The sequence below is a fragment of the Atractosteus spatula genome, chromosome 28, assembly GCF_055471065.1.
Source record: "Atractosteus spatula isolate fAtrSpa1 chromosome 28, fAtrSpa1.hap1, whole genome shotgun sequence".
Lineage (NCBI taxonomy): Eukaryota > Metazoa > Chordata > Actinopteri > Semionotiformes > Lepisosteidae > Atractosteus > Atractosteus spatula.
This window is the reverse complement of record NC_142733.1, coordinates 8,433,844-8,457,448: the sequence shown is the minus strand read 5'-3', so window position 1 is coordinate 8,457,448 and position 23,605 is coordinate 8,433,844. Positions and strand designations below refer to the sequence as shown.

At 43.1% G+C, this 23,605-nt stretch overlaps 2 protein-coding genes across 4 annotated transcripts; both read right to left on the bottom strand.

Annotated features, from left to right (window-relative positions):
• Nucleotides 1–434: 434 nt before the first annotated feature.
• Nucleotides 435–4,512, bottom strand: LOC148813970 (solute carrier family 46 member 2). Its single transcript, XM_088907415.1, has 4 exons — nucleotides 3,546–4,512; nucleotides 2,463–2,546; nucleotides 1,370–1,526; nucleotides 435–525 (listed from the first exon to the last, which is right to left on the bottom strand). The coding sequence occupies exons 1-4, from the start codon at nucleotides 4,510–4,512 to the stop codon at nucleotides 435–437; spliced, it is 1,299 nt and encodes a 432-aa protein (XP_088763541.1).
• Nucleotides 4,513–8,506: 3,994 nt separating this feature from the next.
• On the bottom strand, nucleotides 8,507–22,784 carry misp (mitotic spindle positioning). 3 transcript variants are annotated; one of them, XM_088907729.1, is made up of 5 exons: nucleotides 22,389–22,784; nucleotides 15,415–18,127; nucleotides 12,315–12,592; nucleotides 11,149–11,187; nucleotides 8,507–10,569 (listed from the first exon to the last, which is right to left on the bottom strand). In XM_088907729.1, the coding sequence occupies exons 2-5, from the start codon at nucleotides 17,993–17,995 to the stop codon at nucleotides 10,480–10,482; spliced, it is 2,988 nt and encodes a 995-aa protein (XP_088763855.1). In that variant the 5' UTR covers nucleotides 17,996–18,127; nucleotides 22,389–22,784; the 3' UTR covers nucleotides 8,507–10,479. The 3 variants fall into 3 exon arrangements, with proteins under 3 accessions (XP_088763855.1, XP_088763858.1, XP_088763856.1); XM_088907732.1 differs by having other exon boundaries at nucleotides 12,348–12,592; XM_088907730.1 differs by having other exon boundaries at nucleotides 15,415–18,124.
• Nucleotides 22,785–23,605: the final 821 nt, after the last annotated feature.

Here is a 23,605-nt window from a genome sequence, read left to right as displayed (position 1 = left end):
TTATTACACCTTAAATGCCACTCTGTGGCTGTTAACCGTTCTCTTCTCTGTCCCCTCCCTTAAATACTCAAGAGATCTTATCTGAAACCCTTTATGTGTGTGTGTGTGGTGCGGTCAGCTTAAAAGTTGAAAGCATGACTATATCTCCAAGAATTCTGCTATTTGTTGGAGTTACATTAAAAAGCTAACTTTTAATGGCCAGACATCAATCACGGGTCTGATTGTCTTAAGTATATACAGAATTTCTAAAAGCTTTTGTTGGTATGTGGATAAGAAGAGTGAAGTTTCTGATTATGTCCTCAATTCTACTGGAAGCCTGAGACAAATTCAAGTGTAGTGTTTTGAAAAAGTCATCTTTGAAGAATAAGTCCTAGTTTTAAGAAAAGCAGGGTGCACTCCTTTTTATGTGAACCAGATCTCAGCAGGCAGTTTTTTCAGGGGTCTGCAGTGTTCAGAGTGCAGACGGGAGAATTCCTTCCAGGAATTTCTGTATATCCTGGCTTGGCTCTTCTCCAGTGCAGCCACCTGGTGAAAATGGGGCAAGGAAGAAGCCTTAGAAAGACATTATATTGAAATAGACACCTGTGGCAACTGCATTGTTCTCACATTGCCAGAGTTAGTTATGTATGTATATTATAGTATGTGGGGCCTGCTGTGTGGAGTTCATATGTTCTCCCTGGGTTTGCCTGGGTTTCCTAAGGGTACAGTTCCCACAGTGCAGGAACATACAGGTAGGTTAATTCACTTCTGGGAAAACTGGCCCTGGTGGGACTGTGTGCGTGTCTATGTTTGTGTCTGTGGCCTGTTTTGGACTGGTGTCCTGTCCAGGGTGTAGCTGGCATTGTGCCCGTTGCTTGCTGGGCTAAGCTCCGGCATCCCATGACCCTGGATTGGGGTAGTGTGTGCTTTAAATAATTTCTAAAAGATACAAACAACAATTGCATTTTGTTTTAGGGATATGTGAACATTTTTTTCCAGAGCTCTGTGGTGCCACACACATATATACTGTACTTCCCTTTTCTCATTTCCTTTGGCCCAACCTTAAGAATTTTTTGCAAGAGCTATTTCAAATGCTGTAATAAAAGGAGAAGGCCTGGCACAGATAGCACACAACTACAGCAAAATAACCATAACAACAAGCACAAGGATCAGACAAAAATGTTTTTCTGTTAGATTTGTTTCAGGAGTCCCTTTTAACAGATGCCATTTCTACCACAGATAAGGAGACACTTCAGGAATATGCCACTGTCTTGGGGCAATCTCACTTCAATGTGTCGGGCTGTATATTATACACAATGAATATTGTGAGTGATAGGAGGAAAGGAAAGAGGGAAAGCTGTTTGTCTGGAAAGCTGGGAGGCACACTTACAAGATGGGCACCACGCTGAGGTAGCTGATGAGGCAGGAGAGCAGGAAGCTGAAGCCGCTGTACCAGTCCAGGGTGAGGGGGTAGACAGAGGTGAAGAGGAGTACGGACAGGAGATCGGTCAGAGCCAGGCAGGACTGCAGCCAGCCGAAGACACGGCCTGCAGAAGGACACAAGTACAGGACCCACACGCCTTTAGAAATCACCCTATCACAGACAAGACACATCATTTCAGTCATTAAGATTGATTTGATCTTGGGAATCATCACTGTATACAGAATTCTTCACATTTAAATAAACAAAAGTCTAAAACTAACAACAAATAACAGGTGCATTGGAGTAACTCAAGAGATATGAGAACGCATTCCACCATGTTCTACAGTGCCACTACATCTTCATGATGATGCACTTACTGTATATGGACCAATATTCACCAATTAGCAGGGCTTTTCAGAATCAAAGAACTGAGCCAAAAAAAGTTCTGTTTGCTGAATGTTTATTAGTGCACAGTACCACCCACTATAATTCAGGACCACGTGTGTTTCCAGTTGCGATTTGTTCTGTCCAATTCCAGTAACAAATTAAAACATTCAAACATTAATCTTTCGATTCTGAATATTATGGGCTATGGCCATAACATGAATTTCTCAACTCCGGAAGACTAAAAGCAATGAGATTTTTTTAGATATCTTTCCAGGATGTTGCTCCTTCCCCTGAAACGTCATGAGAGCTAGAACCCTCTCTTCCTGTACAGACAGCCTTGTGGTATACAACTCGACTACCACCTAGTGGAGTAGTGAAGTATTACACTACTTGCCCTATACTCGTCAAATGCAACCAACCAACAACACAAGCAGCTGATTGCCAGCTTTGTCGTTGCAGTAATGCCTGTCTCGTCAGGTATTTGTTGCACCTGAAATGCTTAATTGAGCTAATTATGTTTCTTAATATATCACCATTTTCCAGTTCTTAAGATGCTGGAGAATTAAATCGGATGAACTGTCTCCTGGGGTGAACTGGGGTGCCTAGGGGCTGTCCACAATCAGCGCCTCCTTGTGGTCCAAGAAGGCAGTGTGACAGTATGACAAGTTCTCACCGTACAGCTGGGCGTCCGTTATCTTGGAGAGCTGGGATTTGATGGTGGGCATTGGGATACAGGCGAACATCATGATTCCACGAGCTGCAGGGGGACATGGAGTTAAGATTAGCAGGAGCTAGCTGTAGGCAGACCTTTACTACAGGAAGCTGGAACACGGTGAGCCGGGTGTATGATGAGACTGTTAGACTGTTAGTATCTCCTCTGATCTCTTGCACATTATGCATTAAGCATATCAGCTCATGCCTTCAATCAGATGTTTTAAAGCACTCAATGTAGACTTAACAAAATGAGGAATCCTTTTATCCCTTAATCGCTTTACTCATAATGAGCTCGCAGTTAAGGAGTAATGCTTCATGGGCAAGTGCAATCAGTGGATTTTGTGAAGGGGAGGTGTGTAATTATATGGATTGAGTGTAATTGTGGGGGAGCACATTTACAGGGTAGTTATGTGGATTTCTTTAGGAGTGGGGTGAAATGAATTTTTACGGATAGATGTCTATGTTTTGCATGTTTCTGTTTGCGCAAAGCATAACTGCTTTGAATGAAGCCAAATTTCTGAGAAATCAGACAATAAGTGTTATTGTTTCATATGAGATTTATTCCCTACAATATTCTTTGCAATATTTTCTATGAATCAAAATTATTTACCAGTAGTACTCACTGTTCACGTGCCTTTTTTGTCAAATCTAATATATTTTGAAATTGCTTCTTAGCAATTACAGTGGCCTGGCAGCATCTCCAGAGCTGTAATTCGACTTACCAGAGGACTGCTGTATTTGTATTAGGCATTTTTATCAATAGCCGATGCTGAGTGCCTGATTCATGCATTTATAACATCAAGGCTTAATTCTTGCAACTCTTTAGTCTATGGGCTTCCTAACACTCTTCTACATTCTATCTGTATAAGCCTGTATGTTCTGGTTGAATTTAATTTTCTTTTACTTTTATTGTACATTTTTGTCTTTTTCTCTAGCACTTTGTATAGCACCCTTGGATTTGGAAAGTTATTATTCTTCTTCCCTGTGAACCACACAACCGTTTATTCGGGATTACAGCCAGCTGGTGAGCTCTAGTACTCACCCAGGAAGTAGACCCAGCTTTGGCTGGCGAAGGCCAGGACAGCCATGCCTGTGCAGTTGGAGACGATGCCCAGGAGGATGAGCGCCCTGTCGCCGAGCCAGCGGGAGAGCACCAGCACGCCCAGGAAGCTGGTCAGGTACATGACATTGGTGGCGGCCCGCCCGTAGCCTGCCCACACCGAGTCCCAGGCCAGGGGCGGCTTCAGCACAAAAAGACACAGCACGTTCTCTGCCCCGGCCATGCCCAGGACGAACAGGATCATGGAGGCAAAGAGGAGCGCCAGTGCGCTGCGGTCGATCGGCCCTTCCTCCGAGGACGCGGCCAGCTGGCGGTAGCCCTCCCGACCTCCCGTGCCGGATGGCGAAGGATAATCCAGGAGGAACAGGGAGTAGAGGAGCCCCACTGCACACACTAACAAGGCCACCACCGTCAGTGCAACCCCCGACTGGCCCAGCCGGTAGATGTACCCCGACACCAGCCCCCCGGCGATGCCTGCCAGGCCGCTGAAGAACTCCACTGTGTTGATCCGCAGGCTACGCGCGCCCTCCCCCGACCGCAGGGCTGCCACCGACACCAGGCCGCCCCAGTAGGCCGGGGAGCCCCCGCTCAGCCCGTGCAGCGCTGCCCCCAGGTACAGCACCCACAGCGGCAGCCGGAGCAGCAGGAAGAGGAGCAGGAGCGACTTGCTGAGCACCGAGCCCACCTGAGGCACGGCCAGCAGGACGCGCGGCCCCCTGCGATCCGCCAGGCGGCCCAGGGCCACGGTGGAGAGCAGGGACGGCAGGGAAGCCAGTGAGCTCTGGACGAAGAAGAACTGGGAGGAGAGGGCCTGGGCCTGGTCGCTTTGCCCCATCGCCGTTTCCAGGCTGCGGTTGTAGACCGCCAGAGTCAGGGCAGCGTCGTAAAAGGAGCTGCCCACGGTGTTGATAATGACCACAGGCTCCACCAATGTCAGGAAGCCCACCATGGCTGCTCGGGCACAGGAGAAGAGATCAGGTGCGTTTCTAAAGCTCCAGCCACTGTCAGCGTGTAAGTACCGTCAGTGTGCCATGTTTAAATTTCTAATAATATGGGCAAGTTCTAGGGCTTGGCTAGTTCTAGGGCTAAAGTCTTGAACAGTGACTTTCAAACTAGAAGCGCATCTTCAAACTCACATCCGATAGGTTATTGTGCGTTTTCGGTAAGTCTCCTAATTCTTAAATAGCCAATAGCGAATGTTGTCTTATTTAAACATTCTGAAAATGAAATAATTGTTTTTGTAGTGTCAGTGCAGGTAAGGAAAATTACAGATTCAAATCATGAAAAAAATCCTTACCAGGGATTAAAGATTAAACATCCACACGCTTAGGAATCAATAAGAAATCAAGTGATATCCGAAGTCCATAAGCCTTAGAGAAAGAAATCATAATCACTCTTATGGCAGTAATAATCTCCAAGGTTTCAAAAAGCTTTGACTTAAAGAAATCTGCTGGATAAGACTACAAGTAAAAAGCTAAAAGTAAAATAAATATACAATTCCTGAATGATAGATCAAAAAGTTGGGTTTCTGGTATTTTAAGAACAGCTGCTGTACATTCCAGGGTTGAAAGATGTTGTCAGAAACAAAAGTCGTTTAAGAAAAGTAATAATACCTAAAGATTCCAAGTTAGAATTTGGAAAAACTATAGGCAAGTTGTCTCGTATGGTGATGGAAGCTTTGGATATCCGTAGTGGCACAAAGATCAGTACTTACATATATTACACGTAGTAGTTAAATCATACAGACTAGCTTCGTCACCAAAAACGCGAATCTTCTGGGCCAGAGCAGAGAGCCATTTCAAAGAAGGCCCCTGACGTGCTCCTTGACTGGCAACGGTATCATCCAGAGTTTTGACCAGAAAGATCGTGCTTGATCCCGTGTCTGTCTCCTGTATGACCCCAGCTAGAGAGAGTCAGGAGAGAGTCCGGTCGGCGGATGGTACAGCACTTCACCACACTGCTCACTGACAGGGATCAGTTATAAAGAGCAAGTTATAAAAGAGGAAGGAACACAGAGAGGAATGAAGTGAAAGTGGATGTGTAGGAAAGCGTCTAAATAACAGGTTGCTCTGTAATTGAATCTGGACTCGACAGGAGACACATACCTGCAGTAACATGTAATGTAATGGACTCTCTGTGTGTGTGTGAGGACGTCTGATGCTTTTTTGTGCCATATCCTAAGTTGCCCCCATCATTCTTGTTATACGTTTTGAGGACTAAATACCAAGGTTGCCCAGATATAATAATCAACCAAGCTTTTCTTATCCACACAGCATTTCACAAGAGCGTAATTAACACAACGACAGAAACCAGTGTCTCCCAGCAGTGTGGAGTAGTGGGTAGGGAACTGGATGTTTGGGAGTTCAGATCCCAGATCGAGACACTGCTGTTGTGTCCTTGAGGAAAGTATATTTACTCGAATTACTCCTGTAAATTAGCTTTATAAAAGAGTGCAGAGGTAAGTTACTTCAGTTAAAAGCCAAATGATTTGGTAATTAGTGAAAAGAGAGTGTTGGGGGAATTTGAAAATAAAAGACAAAACAAAGTATTAAACTCTTGAATAAAAAACTTAAAACATACTTATAATAATACTGCCAAGTAGTAAAGATAACACGCACAGTTCCAAACTTTAGGTTATAATTTTTTAAAAACATTTTATTGAAAACAGCGCTGGAGGGTTCCTTTATTAATAGGGGCAGGTCAGCCCACAATGTGGGAACTCTGAAAGAGAATGGTCTGCCACTTACAGTTTAGAGTTTTTTTTGTTTTTTTTTATCCTGGGCAGAGCCACAACCTCAGACCCATGAGAATGACTTGAGAGAAGCAGGTCACCCGTTTTTTCACAAAATCAGAGACCACAGTCATACAGAGCTTTATAGGTCAGAAGCAGTGCTTTACACTCGACGCTGAGCTCTACAAGAGGCAAGGCAAAGAAACTGTGCCAGCACAAGGGTAGTATTCAATATCTGGGTACTGGAACTCTTATGGAGGAAATTACAAAGACAGATGAGGTGAACTACGAATTAGCTAAAGACATCCACAACACCAAGAGTAGCTAAATTGATTCAAGACCTTGTTGAATCAGCTTACATATGCAAAGGTTAAGGAAGTGAACCCAAAAATGAAATCAAGGATTAAGGGGACACCTTGTGGCTCACAGGAGTGGGATCTGAACCCCCTATAATCCTCTGTGCACCCCAAGCCACTCTGATTCAGTCTTGCTGCTGGATAAGCCTACAGCAGTTCTCCTACTGCAATAGCTCTCACGTGCTGACGGTCTTGTGTGCAGTTCTTCAAGACCTGCAGCAGCAGAGAAGAAGCAACAGGGACAGGTGTTTGCAGGGAGCTCTCAGCCATGTTCCCAGTTCTCAGCTTACATAAAGACTCTGGCTGCAGCTGGGAAATAATATGACTTAGAATAACTTAGAAGAACACAGTACAATACAATACGAACACACAGCGTAAACCCCCAAGAAGCAAAGCTACTTGATAAATGCTTTTAGAAAACTGAGGTCACAAGTCTGTGGAAACTTCTGTGATTTTGACTGTGGGCTGTGACATTTATAACAGTCTTTGTGAGACAGAAGCAGGAAGAACAGTCCAGACCATAAGAAGAACTACCATGCTTTCATATTGACATAGGTACTCCTGCTTGGGACTTACCAACCACTGTAAAGAACTGCCATCTTTTACTTTCTAACTCCCCCTCGGAGGAAACCTTCAGTTTCAGTTATTTTTGGCCGCCTTGAAAAATTCTGATGAAAGCCGCACAGTTTCTTCATCATTAAAGTAATACTTTCCATTGCATGTGACCATGATAGGTTGGCATTTCTGTTTATTAATTACAGTACACAATGAAATGGGGAGAAACTACAATTAATCACATCGAGCAATATGAACGAAAACAGGAAGCTCCGTCTGTCAGAATTGAGGTAGTGGTAATAAATTGAGGTAGCAGTTCTGCAGGACTGTTTTTTGTTAACAGGCTGGCTGTCCTTAGAACAACTCTGATAGTAAGGAGTCTGTGCTCTGTACCAGCCCCCATCCTAAAACTATAAGAGTGGCCTGAAATATGAATATTTTGAAGAGCCCTTAATGTTGGAGAATTAGCAGGTAACTGCTGGCATTAGCAGGTTGTAGCTGAAAAGTGTTCAAGGTCAGAATTACACCGTAGGACTCTTGTATGGAGAAAGGGAAGAGGTGCCAAGAGTCCCATAATACATTCAAGCATCCACACAATTAATAGGACCTTTCATGTTGTCTCCCGTTGCTCAGCCAAGTAAGTGGTTTTAGCCATTCTGCAAGCCAGTGTTGACAGTAAAGTAATGCTAGCACAGTAAATTCACATCCTCTTAACATTAACATACTTGAGAGAATCCAATTAGGAAGCACCGAAGAGTAACCTGGAAAATAAATCATCAGAAACATGACATAAAAGGAATGAGACTTCGCTTCCAGCAGATTTTGTTTGTATTGTTATCGTATGTGGATTCTTTGTAGAGGTGTTCAGATTAATTTCACCAGTGATTAAAATGATCTGAGTTCTGGAGCACCATCACGAACATGGGCACAGGTTCTGCATGGTTCTGCTCCAGTTTTGCTTTGGCCTGGTTTCCAGTTCCAGTGCCAGCCTGAACACGATTTAAGCCTGCTTTCACAATGGACCTACAACAGCAAACTTTCCGAAGGCCATAACAGCATTTATTCATTTAAAGCTGATAATGAATCTATACACAGAGAACCACATCCCAGTTAGTATTGTATGTCATCGGATTTTGCTGTACCTTAGTGACGAACAGGGAGTACAGCATGGAAGAACAGACTGAAATGTGTACTGCTGTGAAATAAGAGACGTCAATCAGTGTGAAAGGAGGGGGTCTGATACTTAGCCCATTTAAATTATTACACTGTACACACTGCAGAGGAAAGTTTAAGGACACAGATCTATTCCAATAATTTATTAATTACAAATCAGAAGCATTGGAAATATTTTGTATACACAATATGACTGTAGGATTATAGAAAGGTTATGCATACTATATATCTAATACGAAAACTATTACCAAGCAGATAAAAAACAGAGTCCCTGAAATATAGAATTTCTTTATTTTCTGAGCCTATCCAAAGGTTTTACTAGTAAAATATACAAGTCAACTAGAAATAAAAATGTGTCAATTCAGTCTGCATCTTGAGAATGAATCAACTGACCTTATAAACACACAGCATGTTTCTTTCAAGGATATACCTGCCATACTTTAAATTTTAAGTTTCAATTGTGTTATTGTGACATCCTATTTACACAACTGTTTACTAATAACAGCATTACAATTTGTTCACATTTTAATGTTTTCACTGCTGCTTTCTGACAGTGACATTAACATTCTTATATCAACAGCTATGAGTATTTTACCAAACAGGAGAAAAAAGCAAACCCATTTTCTTTCCAAATATTTTTTTCATTTAAGCCTGGTTCCAGAAAGAAACTTTTTGTCTTAGTAAAACCCTTGAATTGTTCATTATGATTGAAAAATTGAAGTGTTCAATTTTTAATGACTAAATATAACGACCTGTGCACAGCATGTTTCTTAATCCAAACTATTAACCATAAAATATTTAAGGATTCTACACAGATATAGGCAGCATTTGATGCAAAAGCAGAAAATCATGTCCATCTGCAAATCTAATTTGCAATTTTCAGAAACTTTCTATGCAAACATCAAACTAAAAAGCTTTCAATAACATGCATCTGCAATCATTCTGTATTCTTCAAAATGTATCATTTTATATATACATAAACAATTCATTGCTATATTGTTCTAGGGAAGAAGGCAGTACAGGCTCATATGTGTTAAAACTCTCTGCTTTGGCACTTGATCTTTGACTGTGATATACACATATATGTTTGTACTGATGCTTGTGACTTACTCCCCCTTCTATAATGCAACATTTCTTGCATATCACATGGGTTTGGATTACACAGTATCTCTTTTTGACTGCACAGCTCTAAATTACACTTAAAACCAGCTGTTTAAATCTGATCAGAATGATCTGGAGCATCATTAATGAAAAGGTTAAAATTTGATCAATATGGAATGTATTGGTATGAAAGTGTGTTATTGTAAGAGCCACACATTCAGATGTGCAAATTTAAAAAAGAGTGATATTTAATGATGTTCAGTTTCTTAATTTTGTAGAAATCCATTCCAAATGAAGGCACATTGATTCAAGATGTTTTTTCAGTTTCACTATTAACGTGAGGAAGACTGGGACCACAGCTGAAGGCACTAACTACAAACTGACATTGCTTGAACTAGCAGATCAAGACATGCCAATACGCTCTTTTCAGGTAGTGAGAGCTGACCGTGACAAGCCCAGCTCAGTAGGAATAATGCAATGTAGGCAGCCACTGTCTCATCACTGACCTTTCCCCGAGAGAGCTCTGAGAGCCTCCAAGTTTGTTATTTGTCACTTCCTCTGCTTCAATAGACACATGGTTTCCTCCAGAAGTCATAGCAGCAGCCTCTCCCCGAAAGCTCTGAAACAGTTTTCTCCTCGGGCCACTGCGCATCTGCAGTTGTGCCTGGCTGACACCAGTAAGCCAGAAATCACAGCAGGACTGGGAGACAAATACACTGTAAAAAAGCATGAGAATGTGGTGGCGGAAGTAAAGGGGGTGGAAGTTGGATATTGGCCAATCAGTAGGACCCTTCTCCCTCGACTCTTTCCGTTTTTGCGTGTTCTCCGGTGACCAAGAGATGAGGCAATTTTTCCACTGGTTGTGCTGTTAGGAGGGACTCAGTCATGGTAGCTGGGGAAGAGAGATTAAAACCTCTCCCTCCCTTCTCCCTTCCTCCAAAAAAAAAAGGCTTTGCCAGTGTAGCTCACCCCTGACTAACGCCAGCCTGCCTTCTCCCCTTCAGTCGGCAGCGGTGTTGGTATACATGCCCGCTTCCCAGAGCAGGGCGCGGGTGTTCTTGTGACGTGTCACACGCGTGGCCTCCAGGACCTGCCAAGCAAAATGGAGACAGAAGTTCGGGCAACCGAGCTGTCTTACTGGCATTCCAAGTACCACCCAGAGAGGGACAAGTGGACATAGTGCCTACTGTCTACTTTAATGACATTTGGTGTTTCAGCCTGTTCAGGGCTTCTGCACACACTACAGTTCCCCTAAACACAGATGTGTATGAATGATCTCACACCGCCTCTTTAATCCCATAATGTACCTCAGTGGCAATTTCCACTGAGAAAACGCTTCGGTACTAGTGCTCACTGTGTCAAGTGGGAAAGCCAAAGCAAAAAAAAGCTTAATTTGCTGCAGAAGGATGCAAACATTTCAATGTGCAGCAGCTCATTCTATGGAGCTGTTTCACAGGATTCAAAACTTTGAAGCCCATTTAAATGCTCCAATTTAAAAGCATCCAAACATGTTTTACGAGCATGACTTTCATTTATGTTGAAATAATACTTCACTCCGGTGTCCCCAGTGACTAATGTCCTAATCCTTCCTAAAGTGAACCAGAATTACAGAGGGCTACTTCTACTACGCCTGTGCTTGGATTCGGACGATTTGGGAAACGCTCCGCACCTCATTGTTCACATCATCACTGGGCTGAATGCCAGCATACTGGGGAGAGAAAAGCAAAATGAGAAGTCTAGTAGAGAAGTCTGATTCAATATACATCAGGAAATCGACTTTATAAACAACTGTTCAGCTCGACTAGACAGGAGCATGGTCAAACATATTCCAGGATAATCAGAGTACTCTTACTGTTTAAAATGTAGGTTCACTAGACTTGACAACATCCAAGCGTTTAGTGCACTGAAAGGGTATTTTAGTCAAAAATGTGGCTTAACACACTTGGCTGAGGGCTGACTTCCTGGCCAGAGGGAGGAGTGACCAAGGGGCAGCTGCAGAGGTAGAGATGGGGTGCAGAAAGAGATAGAGAAGGGGATAGCGTGTAGTATTCATAATGTTTTAGGTTTTTGGGATGATAATGAATTACTGACGGCACAGTTTTTACTGAACTTGGCTGTTGTCATCCCTCCCGAACTTTCAACTCCACTATAAATGGGATAACGGTTTAGTTTTAGGAAACTGAGCTAAATATGGAGCAGATAAGTCAGATTTGCTTTACTATAGTGAATCTGGCATGGCCCTTTTGAAATTTTCATATACTTTGATCTCTAGTTGCACAAAGCTTTCCTGTGCTTTTCTGCATTTTTCATATCATTAAATAAGCCGCTACAGGCGTCTCTTCTACGGCCTCCAGAGGTGGAGGAATCAGTCACCCTCTCCAGTCAAGTTCAAACATCATTCCAGTGGAGTCCCATTCAGGTTTATGCAGCTGATCATCTCCATCATTTGCAATTTCCATACCAGCTCATGTGTCATCTCTTTTGTTGAATGTAGCTGCTTGAAGTTAATAATAATAACGTGATGATTTTAGTCTTTAAGAAAAAGGGTCCTGTTTTGTTCAGTTTCATTCAGAATGTAATTTCTTAGTTATTGGTGCCAAGACCTTGTGCTTTATCAGCTTCTGCATGATTATGAGATGAAGCATAAGCCTTTATATACAGTGCTAAAACATGCACAGCTCTGTTTACGGCTGTGTTTTTTTTATTCAGTAACTGAATTCTTATTCCCAGTTTTTCATCCCAGTAAGAGAGCTCGGATGTAATTAAAACCAGTAGAAAGGGGGCAGGCAAAAAACAGCACCCCCCAGTTTTCTGTCCTGCATTCACACACATTACCTTCACACCGGACAACCCCACCCTCCGACTCACTGCGTTCTCCTCCAGCCTCTGTTTGATCCTCCTCTCTTCGAAGTTCTCCAGCAGCGTCTCTGTCAGCCCTTTGAGGGTACTGGGCTCACACCGGCCGTTTGGATCCATCACTGGGGGCTCTCGGGGGGAAGAGGGGGCCTGGGGGCGCGGGGATCCCCAGGGCTGGGCTGTTACCATGCTTAACAGGGGCGCACGTGGAGCAAACCGAGGAGAGGCCAGAGGTGGGGCCGTTGTCTCTGGATCGTCTGAAAATGCACAGACGCTAATGAGCAAACGCAGAAGAAGGATCAAACAGCAGCTTTTGTACAATGACATCGACATCCTCGCCTTTAAAAACAGAACCACGGGAATTGGAGTCTGCAGCTGTTTGGTGTTGATTGAGTGTGCTTTTGTTGCTTGTAGCTGAGGATGAAAGAAGGCAGGCGTGCTTGTTTAAAAAAAATGACAACCTGGAGGAAAAGGAAGCCTGCATACTGTAGCTGTATGCAAAACCTTGAGCAGACAGCAGAATGCCATTATCCACTGTCCTGTGACAAATATTTTGGCTTAGATTTTCGAGGGCTGACTTCCTTACCGGTATAACACTTGTTGCTGTTATGTTTAGGCCTATAGACCTGGGAGGTCAGCATTTTTTTGGCTTCCAGTTCAATTAGTTTTTCTATTAGCTCATATGACACGGCTTTGGTGAATCAGCCATATACAAAATGTATCAGTTATGCACACATTGACAAAAAAAACAGATTAAAGTGTTACATATAAAAAAGACAATTCTTTGTGGTTACATATAAAAAGATTGCCTCCCAAAGAACCTTTGTGATAGAAATTGCTAATGATATAATATGGAGTCCAGTAAATCCTAAAACTACAGCTTAACAGTTCCTGTAATGTTGGCTAAAGAATATATATTTTTCAACAGTGGTAAGAAATCTTTCTTGCCAGCAGATGTCACTGTTACTCAATAGCAAAAAACCCCACTAACACCACTTCTATGACACTACAAAAAAAGTCAATACCTCAAAAACAGGAAAAGGAATACATTTCTCTGAAAAGACGAAAATGGCAGTGCATATAACCATTTGGCCTAACCCTGCATTTTTACTCATTTAAAACAAGTCTGTGTTCATGCTTAAGAAAATCTTTTTCTTCAATCATTAACTGAAGTCCAGGTCCTATTTTCAGTCAGGGAGTTTGTAAGGCACGAACAAAGTTCAGATACACTAATTAAGTTAACTATTCCACCCTCCTACTCCCAGAAAGAATGATTATCACAAACAGGAGTTCTGCTAACTCAGTGATTTAAGAGCACACTCTGTCAGAATGTGGCCATTAAAATAGCAGACAATTGAGAGGAGTGCTGAGCTAGTGTATTGGAATGCAGTGAGCTCTGAATTGCCAAAGTATAATGAGTCTGTTGTGGTATTCTACAGTAAGCACATAAGATTTTAGCAAAGCATGCTAAATACTGGTAAAAGAATGTTAAAGTACAGACGTTCATAGTAAATCTATGCAAATTAAATTCTTGCAACAATTCTTGCAAAACTGGCTGACAAATTTGCAGTGGTAATGGTTTAGGAAGGGACAGCTGTGTAGTCCAGCAGGTTGAGAATGCAGACTGACCAGAGGAAGGTCCAGTGCGAAGAAAGCTCAGGAAGACAAGTTGTCAAGTACTGGATCGTCCAATCTTTTGCTCAGAACTCTGCTATAATCAGCAGCCATTGTCTGGTGGAACTGTGTAACAATCAGTCTAAAGAACAGGTTGTCTCACAGTCCTTCAATGTAATTGAATGCATCGTATCTGACTACTTTTTAATTGGATTAATGGCTCACCTACTTTAAATAGTAAGTACATATGTAACATTCCTTTCAGACACCCAGCTTGTAATATGTGACATTCATGGAAAAACGCATTGAATGGGGCATTAATTACAAATGGCAATGATTATCAGAGGAATCACGTGAGTTTCATCTTCATTTTGTTAGGATAAAGGCTGAATATATCTCTATCGGTGATCATTTTGAATTCTGAAGGAGGTTACTGAAAAGAAATCTAGTCAAATGCCAACAAGATCTGTCAGGTGACATGGAGATGGAGCTTTAAATTGGTGTTATTTTAAAAGGTTTAAACCTCTTGATTAGACAGACCAAATCTGCACACTTAAATTATAGCAAATTGTTTTAATATGAGTAAACCCAGTGCCAATATCTAATTATTAATGGATTTACTGCACTTTTCTCATTCTATTGCGTGAATAATTATAGATGGACCCTAACTAAGATCTGAGGTGTCCTTGTTGGCACAGGGACCAGTATTTTACACTTGGGTACACTGAATTATAACTGCACAGTTACATTTAGGGATTTGAGTTAGGGTTGAACATATTAAAATAATGCTCTAAATGCACTAGGTTACGAAGATTCCATGATCCTACCTAAGACCTGGACTATATCAAAACCTTAACCTACCTTCCAACTTTAAATTATAAACCTGAAGAAGCCTGAGGATGTTTCCGTCCTGCACTACTTTTAAAAATCTGCATTTGTCTGGTAGGTCTATTTTTTAATTAGACCTAACATTAGTAAATGAGTAGAATTAATACATTTTTGGTCATTTAACTAGCAAGGTATGCTTAGACTCAGGTGTCCTGCAAGTAAAGTTGTGTAAATCTCGTGGACATACATTGCAATTGACAGGCAGCCATGTGGCCTCTTTTTAGCTCGTTTGCTTACTAGTAGCTAATTGATCTGAGGTTCTCTTCCAGTTGTTTCTCGAAAGAAATGTATTTAGTGGTAAAACTAGTTCCTTCTTTATTAGTATTCGCTTGCTTGTTTGATCGATTGTGGCCCTGCATCACATGAATTATATCAGAAAATATGGCTTTTACTACAGTGATTGATTCACTGAACAAAATCTCACCAGAAATCTGAGCAGCTAATGGATTCTTTATTAAAAGCAGGAGCAGCAATGCTACAGAGATCACCCAATTGTATTATGGACATTTCGTCAAGTATTCTGTTCAGTTATATTGCGGGTATATTAGCTAGATAGATATCATGGCGTGTACCTTACCTAGCTTGAGTGGAGTGACCCTTGGCTTTGCATGGTCTACGGCATCCAGACCCCACAAGAGAGGCAATGTGGTTCCTTTATACCTCTCTACAGCAGGTGCAGGACCAGGCTCTGGTGCCACTTGGTCAGAAGCTGTCAGTTTCCTGTACTGCAAGAGAAGTGGGCTACTTTCTTTGCCCTGTTCTGCCGTGGGTGAGACAATTACAGGAGATGTTCTATCCAAACCATTCAAGTCCCCATCCCGAGAGGAAAAAAGCCCAGTTCCTTCCCTTAGCTTGCGCAGCTCCAACTCTCGTTTCAGGTCCTCCTCAATCTCCAGCCGTATGGCCTCTGGAGTCTGGAGCTTGCGAGTCTTCATCTGGAACCTCTCATGCTGGCCGTGCCAGTGACGTTTTGGATCATGGACCTCACTGAAGTCCTGAATGTCCGTGGCTGTAGGAAGGCCTGTCAACCCTTGGACCAATGGATATCTTAGTGAATCATTCACTGAATGTTCAAGAGACACGCTTCCAAAAGAATCTCTGACAGGAGTTGAAGATAATGGATTGTTTGGCATTGTTATGCATAATGACTCTTTGACTGAGCTGGGCCCCAAATGATCTCTGGGCAAGGTGAACTGCACAGATTCCTTGACTGTTATCAACTGGGCTTGATCATCACCTACCACCAAAGGCTCTAAAACCTTAGTTCCACTGATGCCTAGAGACTTCTCAGCTGTAGTATGCATCTTGGAAACTGTGGATGTCTTTAGCCCAATGTCCTTGTCACCAACTCCAGCTTCAGGGTTGGCTAGTTGATCTTCCCTGGAGGTCATCAAATGTTTGATTTCGTGCTGCACTCTGTACTTGTTCTCTTCACTTCCCAACCTTTCTTTTTGAGGTTTGACTGGGGAATCTTTCTCGCGAGCTTTGAGAACATAGTCGTTCCCATCAGGATGTCTATGTGGGCAACAAGGAGGTGTGAAACCTTCTGTGTCTACATTGTCTTTGTCTTCAATTATTAGTGCAACTTCTGGAGTGAGCCTTCCGTCTTCTGTACCTGATTTGGACTTTGTGGCATCTACAAGCTTACCAGAAAGGCTCATCCTGATGGGCATCACTGGCACCTCATCAGGTTTCAGCTCAAACACTCTCTTTCTCTCCTCCAGTTCCTGAGGCGTTCCTCGATCATACAGTCCTGCAACCTTGCCCTCATGTAGCAGGTCCTCCTCTCGGCGAATCTCTCTCTCAATCTCTCGCTGAATGAAAAAACTCACTCGGGCTTTCTCCTTGGTCTTGCCCACTGTGGGGGAAGAGGTCTGACAGTCTTGGGAGAGCAAAGGCTTGGTCTTGATCTGCACTATCTCCTTGCTGTCAGAACGCAAGATCCCTCGTTCCCGCCGAAGATTCTCCTCTCTCTCCTGGGCAATACGGATCTCCCGTTCGATGGGAGTCTCCGTCTTTGTTGGGGTCTTGGATACTAGAACCTCATGGGAAGTACTGCTATCACTGGCATAGCCCCCACCCAGGTCCAAAGATAGCTCTCCTAATCCAGAATCGAGATCATCAAAGCAGATATTTTGCCTCTTACTGCCATTACTGCTGTCCGCCACCAAAGATACAGTGACCCTTTTGCTGGTGAACACCTCATCCACAGGTGTGTCTTTCTCAAAGTACTGTTTTTGGGGTAGGGCAGGCTTTTCCTCCATTTCATCACCTTGATTTACTTTTACAGCAAAGGTGGTCCTTTCTTCCATGTGAGGAAATGCTTGCAACTTTGGGGTCTGTAATTGCTGAGGGCTTTGGAGAAAAGGATTCTGGTTGGACCTTTCCATCATGAGGAACTGCTGACGTGCTGCACTGAAGTCGATCTGCTTAGTGTCAATACTCTCAGACTCTACCACATGAGAGGACTGCTCACTGGGTGTGTTATAGTGGAGTGCAAAACCTTCCATGAGCCTACTGGGTGACTTGGTCGTATCTAGTATTTGTAGGGTGTTCCACTGTTCATTGAAGGTGGAGCTCTTCTTTGGTGCCTGGCTGCGGATGATCTGCAGCCTCTCGTACTCCAGTTCCTGATCTTCCAGGGAGCCATCACCATCAGTTATCCTGTAGCGGGCGTCTCCATTCTCCTCAGCAAAGAGTTTGTCTGGCTTCTGCTCTTCATGATATGCTCGCAGCTTGAAGCCATTTTCTACCCTTAAGGTGGCAAGCTTGGCTTCCCTCTGAGGAGAAGACATCCAAGCTTCAGTTTTTTCTGCTTCTAGAGTGGTGTCTTCACCTACAAAGGAATAGAAACCAGTCTGTGGGCTTCCTGGACTCTCTGGGCTCTCCGAATTCCAGTCGTTCTCCTCTTCCACTACTGAGACATGTCTTGCATGTACCACCACTTCCCCCATCCTCTCCTCTAGGCCTGGTGTAACTGTTACCGAGGGCTGGGACCAGTTCACTAGGATATGCTCCCCGGAGTAGCTGTTTGCATCTGACTGCATACCACAACCGTTTTCTAGAGAGCTTTCCAACTGATCTTGTGTTGTTTGTTCTGTCACCCCAAGTCTGGGAGACAGGTTTCTCATTATCCATCTCTTGGGAGTGCTCTCCATTGGTGTCCTTGCTTCTGAGTCTCCTGGTACAATCTTGGGCAGTTGATGCTCAGAAATAGTCAATGCCTATTCTTCTTCCCCATTCCGGGACGACTGAACCTGTTGACCTGCAGCCGAGTCTGTTGACTGCTTCTGTCCAAAAGAAAAAAGTAAGTTAGTATGTACAGTACACGGTGTCTTGTGATTTAATGGGAATTATTTTTTACACGTCGAAAATAATAAAGGTGATCAGGCCAATCCACATCTCCTGTCTGTGCCAGAACCAGAAACTAACTTTAATCATATTGTGTGTAAGAGCGATGGGCATACAACAGAGTTCTGTGCTGCTTTTCAAAGGGTCATTCTCTTGTGACTCTTGTGTCTTCTGTGTTATTCATCAGCTCCTAGGACCCTGAAGTGAAGGTATAAGGAGCACCAGCTAATAAGTTTATTACCTGACAATAAAAATACCAACTACACCGCTGTAAGCTTACAGCCTACTGCAGGAAAATCCCATGAAACACAGGCTCAAGGTCTCTGTTTATTAAGGGAAAATGGATTCCAACACAAAATTGTCTGATAATGGTTGGGACCACTTCGATTTGCTCATTTTAAAAGCACTGCAAACTAACACAAGATCAGTATCAAAAAAGGATACATCATGGTTGAAAAAGGACATCCCCTATTGCAGTTTAAGTTGCTTAGAAACATCAGAGATCTCAGATATATTAAAGGTACAGCTATCTTTTTCACATTTTTTAGCTATCCTTACTAAGCTACAGCATGACTGAATTCAGGAAATCAACCAGGAAGTATCTTATTTCTGGTAATGGCGAACATGAGATTTTAGATAAGCACGCAGACTTATTATTGACTACAATCTCTGGCTGAAACAGCACATTTTCAAATCCATTTAAGCTTTATTGAGCTTATTGATGAATACCCAGCAATAAATATTCCTGATAAGCTTCTTAAATACAAAGCACCTGACTCAAAAATTCCAAATTCTAACCTGGGCAGTGGGCAGCACGGTGATGCAGTGGTTGACATTGCTGGTAGGCTAGTAGGTTACTGGTAGGTTAATTGGATTCTGGGAAATTTGGCCCTGGTGTGTGTGCCTGTCTGTGTCTGCCCTGCAATGGACTGGCATCCAGTCCAGAGTGTATCCTGTCTTGCATTTGTTGCTTGATGGGATAGGCTCATGTGAAAAACATGCACCTGTCACAAATGCAGGCATGACAAAGTGGAAAGTTCTGTCATACCTCGGGTCTCACTGAGTGTGTCAGACATTCCTGTCAGTCTTGTAAAACTGCAGGCCTATCCTTGCTTTATAGCTCTTGACAAGAACACTACCTTTTGCCTGGATTCCTGGCACGCCACTCTGATAACATCGAGACTTCTGATCACCTGACTCAGAATTTGGTGCTACTTCCTGGTATGATCATAGACCTATTACAGTAAATTCCTGGCCTTTGCACCTTCACCCTGTGCATCACAAAAACTTACAAACTTGGCCAGTAGCCATATCACTCTGCAACTCATAACCGGCAGCCCACTGAGGCTCAGAAGGTGGCCAATACCTGGATGGGAGACCTCCTGGGAAAGCGAGGGTTGCTGCTGGAACAGGTGCTAGTAGGACCAGTAGGGGGCACTCACTCTCTAGTCTGTGAGTTCACCGATGGGGACACTATACTGTAAAAAAGGTGCCGTCCTTTGGATGAGATGTGAAACTGAGGTCCTGACACTCTATGGCCATTAAAAATCCTGAGACTATTCTCAAAACGTGTAGGGGTATTACCCTGGTGTCCTGACCAAATATCCCCCTGGCCTTTACCAATCATGGCCTCCTGATAACCCCCCTCTCTGAACTGGCTTCATCACTCTGCTCTCCTCCCCACTGAAAGCTGGTGTGTGGGGAGAGAACTGGTGCACTCTGGCTGCTGTCACATCATCCAGGTGGGGGCTACATATTGGTAGTGGAGGGGTTATCTAATACTGAAGTTCATCCCCCACCTGTGACAGCTGTTATGCTCCAGCCATCCCACTGCACAGCAAACTGGGTGACGTAAGAAATGGCTTCACCGGTTGAATAAAGTGTGAATTTTAGGGAGGACACTGTGCAAAGCCAGAGTGGAATTTAGACATGGCAGTGGGGTTAACACCCATACTCTTCCAAATGCGACCACAGAACAAAAAGCAGGCAGGGCCTTGGATTACTGTCTCATCCAAAGGACATCACCTCTTACAGCACAGTGTCCCTGGTCACTGTTCTGGGGCTCTGGTTTGGAAATTCTGGTCCAGAATCTGGTTCACCAACGCTTCCAACAGCTGCTGAGTTTTACCAGGGGGTCTCCCACTTCAGTATGGACCAGGCCTGGCCTTGCTTAGTTGCTGAGTTCTGAAAAGATCAGGCTGGAAGATGCCAATGCTTCTCATGTACCTAAAAGAAACAGCAGTACTGATCCATGCAGTCCGCTCCCACATGCAGACCCAGAACAGAGCCTGTCCAGTGTATGCCCAGCATCTGCTGCTGACACCAAAGCTGCTCCAGAACAGTATTTCTCAGCAAAAGCTAGGGGAAGCTGACTGTCTGCTTCATTTGTCCCAGAGTGGTTTTGAAGGAGCTGCAAGGCAGAGCTGTGTGCAGCTTGTACTGGACTGTGTATTGCTGATGCTGATAAGCCCCAGTCAGCACGCGGATTCCTGGAACTCAACTCCTTCGGAGGGTCTCATTGGTCCAACCTGCCGAGGTGGGGCAACAGAAGCGCTCACAGCTGCTCCGCTGTCCCCCACTATCTCATCTTCACCAGAGAAATTATTTCGAAGACCAGAACCCCGCTGGGCCATTTTTTTCTAGATACTTTTCTTCATCAGTTCAAGATCTGGAACAGCGCAGGAACACAGAGGGGGCTCAGAGGATGACTCATATCTAAACCTCAACGCTAGATTAATTAACAAATAAAGTCCAGCCTTGTCTCTGTGTGTTTTTTTGTAAGGAGATTCTTCTGCAGCTGACAATGTGTTGATTCGGTTTACTTCCCTCCATTTTCTAACTGCTTGAAATACAGGCTGGCGGGGGAGCCGGAGCCTGTCCTGGCAAGCAATGGGCACAAGGCAGGGTACACCTTGGACAGGACACCAGTTCCCATTTCACTTCCATTCAGCACTAAGTTTGTCTGGTTTCACAATGAAATGTTTAAAAAGACTGTCAATTAATGCCTGTCAGAAATAAAGCAATCAGAAAGCTTCACATTGTAACAGAACTGCTGGAGTACTGAAATCCGTGTGGATATCGTCAAGGGATCCACTCTACAAATGTGAGAAGAGATTGCAGGTAGAAGAGAGAGCAGGCACACCCTGAAGTGGTAGTACAGATTCTCCTTGACCAAATTAGCCTTCTGTATTTGAATTACACACCTTGATTAAAAAAGGAGATAAATAAGTCATTTATTGTAAAATGTTTCAAATTGAATTTGCAGGAGAAAATAAAAAAGAAAAAGGATAATTGACAACTTTCAAAAATAATTTGCCATTATTAATGACTTTCACCTTGTGCAAATGTCAGTAGTGTACAGAGAGGGCAGAAGAACTTTGGCAGATGATGGCGGGAAGTGTCTCTTTATATTTCCTATTGGTTCATAAGAAACTGGATCATTTCTTTAACACTTCTGGTGTGTATATACTCTTCCATTTTTGTTCTTCCCAGACCAGAAAACCTTATTTTTCCAGCACTAGTGCTGTCTTGAATAATAACACCTGCCCCATTTTCCAGGGACACCCACACAGTTTCCTCGATTGATCTCCCTCTATCACAGGCAGTGAAGACAAGCAGCTACTGCAAAGGAATCATTTCACACTGTACACAGTTCAATGTGGAGCAGATTTCAGCATATCTGCAAGTTTCTCTGCCATGCTGCTCAGTTCCACCTCTTTCATGCTAATGAGAGCACATGTGAGGCAGGCTCATCTTTACTGAATTGAAATTAATTTAATTACAACTGAGCAGAGCCTATTCCACCCTTCTGAATGAAGTCAAATGGAGCATTTAGCTATTTACAGGATAATTGTAGCTGCTGAAGAGCTGTTTTAACAGTGCTTGGAGGGCACTAGAGTTTTATATTCTCTCTCTTTCTAAAGGCAACAGCTCCAAAAACCAGCAACATGATCACAGGCCATATTTTTGCATTTATGAAAAATTGATTCCAATTAATTTTAACTCACCAATCAAAACTTGTAAAACATTGTTCTACTTAATACTTGCAGGCAGCAACAGAAGATTCATATTAAAAACTCACAATTGTCGTTAGTTTGGCAGGGAGTAATACATGACATTTATAAGCCTTCTTCCTAATCAACACAAGCTTCCCTATAGAATACTCTTTTAATGTTAGCAAGCAAAAGCCAGACTTCTTACCTGCCAGTCAAAGAAGTGTGAATAGTTCTAGTCTTATTCTTCGTTTGAGAGCTCCCGAGTGCAGCACACCTCTGTATAAGCAGTGCTCTTTATCGTCCTGCGCTTGGTTTAGGAAAGGAGTTTTAAACGTCTGACTAAAAAAAAACCCAGAACTCTCCCTCTTCACCTTTGCTCTGTCTCTCAGTGTATTACTAGTCGATGTGACGCCTGTCTGTTTTTTTTTTCTGTGCTGTATGTTTTTTACTCCTTTTCAGGCAAAGTTCAGAGCATATCAAGCGAGTTTAGTTAAAGCACCACACCCTCCCACCAGAGACTGCGCGAGTGAGAGACGCAGTGAGAGAAAACACTGGCAAACGTCTGAAAAGAAAGATAAACTAGACCTAGAAACTAGGGTATTCGCAAGATGAGCAACAACATGGAAGACTTCAGCCCGGAGAATACATAACGCAAAACCATTAAAAACTTGATAATCCTAGAAAGGTTCCGCAATTAGTTCTCTTGTTGGTTTAGTAAGCCTCTAGCTACCACACACACGATTAGTGATGTGCTTCTTCCCTTACATGAGTTTATTGTGGGATTAAAGTAGTCTATGCATCGCTCCGAAGCCTTTGGCGCCACCTTGTGGAAAATGATATAATAATAATCTCTAAGTACAATTGGCAGTATTTGGAAACCTTGTAAGTCCATTATGAAACAAACATAGATAATTCAGGGCATTTTAGTAACACTAGCACTTACTTTAGAATATGTATATTTTCTTCATTGTATTTTTGTGTGAACATTTATATCTGCATATGTAGTATACTGAGAAAAACCGTGATGACATTTATCCACAGCACTGCTCACAAGGACACCAGGGTCTTTGACCAATGAACAGCACTCTCCAGGGAAGAGGAATAATGCATTTGTCCTCAAAGATGGTCATAGGTTTGTGGAAGTTACTGTCAACCTATGGAGTCACATGTATAAAAGAAATATGAGCTTTAGTCTCCTAGGACTGAAATTGTGCAGGGCAGGACAAAACGATTGCGTGACATTGCTCCTGTTGGTTTGAAGATCCTTGGTCAGTGGTAAGGATTTTGAAGGTGTGTGCATCAGATGAAACAGTGCACTGGGGATTTAACCCTGTAGAGAGAGAGAGATGTGAAGGGAACAAGTCTCTTGTTTATGAGAGATGATTAAATTCCAAGGCATGAGAAAAGAACGTCTGAGAGGCG

What these genes read in the sequence shown, in the direction of transcription:
- LOC148813970 (XM_088907415.1), bottom strand. Translation starts at nt 4,512, where the DNA reads ATGGTGGGCTTCCTGACATTGGTGGAGCCTGTGGTCATTATCAACACC. An exon ending in AAGCTGGGTCTACTTCCTGG is followed by an intron (nt 2,547 to 3,545) that starts GTGAGTACTAGA and finishes GTCCCCCTGCAG; the next exon opens with CTCGTGGAATCATGATGTTC. An exon ending in CTCAGCGTGGTGCCCATCTT is followed by an intron (nt 526 to 1,369) that starts GTAAGTGTGCCT and finishes CATTTTCACCAG; the next exon opens with GTGGCTGCACTGGAGAAGAG.
- misp (XM_088907729.1), bottom strand. Translation starts at nt 17,995, where the DNA reads ATGGAGAGCACTCCCAAGAGATGGATAATGAGAAACCTGTCTCCCAGA. An exon ending in TGGGGTTGTCCGGTGTGAAG is followed by an intron (nt 11,188 to 12,314) that starts GTAATGTGTGTG and finishes TTCTCTCCCCAG; the next exon opens with TATGCTGGCATTCAGCCCAG. An exon ending in GTGATGATGTGAACAATGAG is followed by an intron (nt 10,570 to 11,148) that starts GTGCGGAGCGTT and finishes TTTGCTTGGCAG; the next exon opens with GTCCTGGAGGCCACGCGTGT.